Source organism: Pteropus vampyrus, unplaced genomic scaffold (genome assembly GCF_000151845.1).
Source record: "Pteropus vampyrus isolate Shadow unplaced genomic scaffold, Pvam_2.0 Scaffold211, whole genome shotgun sequence".
Taxonomy (NCBI): domain Eukaryota; kingdom Metazoa; phylum Chordata; class Mammalia; order Chiroptera; family Pteropodidae; genus Pteropus; species Pteropus vampyrus.
In genome coordinates, this window is record NW_011888992.1 from 1,019,127 (window position 1) to 1,021,146 (window position 2,020).

The 2,020-nt window shown below is 68.3% G+C and overlaps 1 protein-coding gene across 1 annotated transcript in view; it reads left to right on the forward strand.

Moving 5' to 3' along the window:
* ADGRA1 (adhesion G protein-coupled receptor A1) overlaps window positions 1-639 on the forward strand; it is a 54,306-nt gene extending 53,667 nt beyond the window's left edge. Inside the window, exon 7 of the mRNA XM_011372606.1 lies at window positions 3-639. Coding sequence (XP_011370908.1) covers window positions 3-639 — 637 coding nt within the window. The remainder of the gene's footprint in view (window positions 1-2) is intronic.
* The last annotated feature ends 1,381 nt before the right edge of the window (window positions 640-2,020 follow it).

Below are 2,020 nucleotides of genomic sequence, written 5' to 3' on the forward strand. Positions count from 1 at the left end.
GCGCCGCACGCCAACGGCGACGCCCCGCGGCGCGTGCCTCACCCCTGCAAGACGGCCAGCCTGCAGGCCACCCAGAGCCACGTCAGCTGCCTGTCGCCGGCCACACCCTGCTGTGCCAAAATGCACTGTGAGCAGCTGGCGGAGGACGCGACCCACGCCCACGTGCACGCGGAGGGCGACCTCGGGCCCGGCCCGCACCTGCACAGGTGCCTGCAGGGCAGAACTAAGCCCCCCTACTTCAGCCAGCACCGGGCGGCCGCGGCCGAGCGGGAGTACGCCTACCACATCCCGTCCAGCCTGGACGGCAGCCTCCGCAGCTCACGCACGGACAGCCCTCCCAGCTCGCTCGAGGGCCCGGCTGGGCCGCACGCACTGGCCTGCTGTGCCCAGGGCGACCCCTTCCCCTTGGTCAGCCAGCCTGAAGGCGGTGACGCCAGCCCCACGCTCTACGGCTGCCCCCCGCGGCCGGGCAGGGAGGCAGCCCGCGGCCCGGCGCACTTCGAGATGCTGCGGAGGACACAGTCCCTGCCTTCCGGTGGCCCCGGCCAGAACGGGCTTCTCCAGGGCACCGTGCCATATGGCGCCGACAGCACCGGCAACATCCGAACGGGACCCTGGAGGAACGAGACCACCGTGTAGCCGGCCGCGCCCACCCGCCCCGGACCAGCTTCGGAGCAGAGCGGGGACTCTCCCGCCGGAGGTCAGTGGGTCACCCAGTGACAGGGCTACTCAGGAGCGGATGGCCCCCCGCGGACCCCTCGCTGTCAGGACGCCAGGCGGACTCGGGCCGTGTTGCTGCCCCAGATCCCGCGGTTGGAGAGCCGTCCACGCGCTCGGTCCCCGCCCTCCAGCCCGATGCCCAGTGCCTCGGCAGCCCCTGCCAGGGAGCTGGCATCCCGCCGGGGGGCAGCGGGCCGGCCACAGCAGGAGGTGCCGCCGCGTTCTAGGATTCGGGGTGTGTGTGCACTGTTTTGTTCCGAGGGGCGGGCAGCCTGCTGGTCAGTCCAGCGCACTCCGGACCTGGGCCGTCACCACCAGCCCCTCTGCTTCCTGTGTCTGAGCCACAGGGACCCACGTCCGCGCCCCCTCCCGGCCCCGTCTCCACCTTCAGGAGCCTGTCCCGCAGGCTCGAGGGCGTCACTACACTGGGGCACACACTTGTGCTCTGAGCCACGCACGCGGTAGGGGCGAGCACTTGTAACCGAAGGCCTCAGGGAGCCAGCCCGGGTCTGGGGCCTGTGCCCTGCGAGGACCCACGTCCTTTAACACAGATTCACCTCCAAAGCCAGCCGCGGAGACTGAAACCCGCCCCAACTCGGACGTCTGAGGGGCCGGCACTTCCACGAACACATGGACACAGAGGCTTGATCAGAAGACGGGGCGGCCCTGCCACGGGCAGCGGTCACTGGGTCCCCACGGAGACGAAGCCCAGACATCCGGACGAACGTGATGTGCGCGTGAGACCGTTCACAGCCGTTCCCTTCCTCTCCCCCTGGAACTGTGACACACGGCGACACGCACATGCACACGCCACACGTGAACGTGCCACATGTGTGCATCACGTGTTCGTATCCCATGGGTGCACAAGACACCGCACACATGAACATGTGTGCACACACATGCAGCGCAGTCACCTCCATCACGCAGGTGCATCTGTGTGTGCACACACGTGCGCCCGGCACCTTGCACACACGCACCACACGTGCACACGGCACATCACTCACACGTACCACACACGTGCGCCTAGCACATTGCACACATGCACCACACACGTGCACACACGCACCACACGCACGCCCAGCACATCACGCACATGCAGACCGGTGTGTTTTCCAGCAGTCTGAGAGCCGGTGCTCAGTGTGCTGCACGGCCGTCGCTGCTGTGACTTGCCGGTGGGCTGCACTGTCCAGGCGGAAGGACATCACCGGGGGCAAATCCTCCCTTGACACACGCCGGGGGGGAGTGTATCGGGGTGGCCCAGGGCCCACGCTCAGTATCTGAGCACAAGGAGCCTCATGTC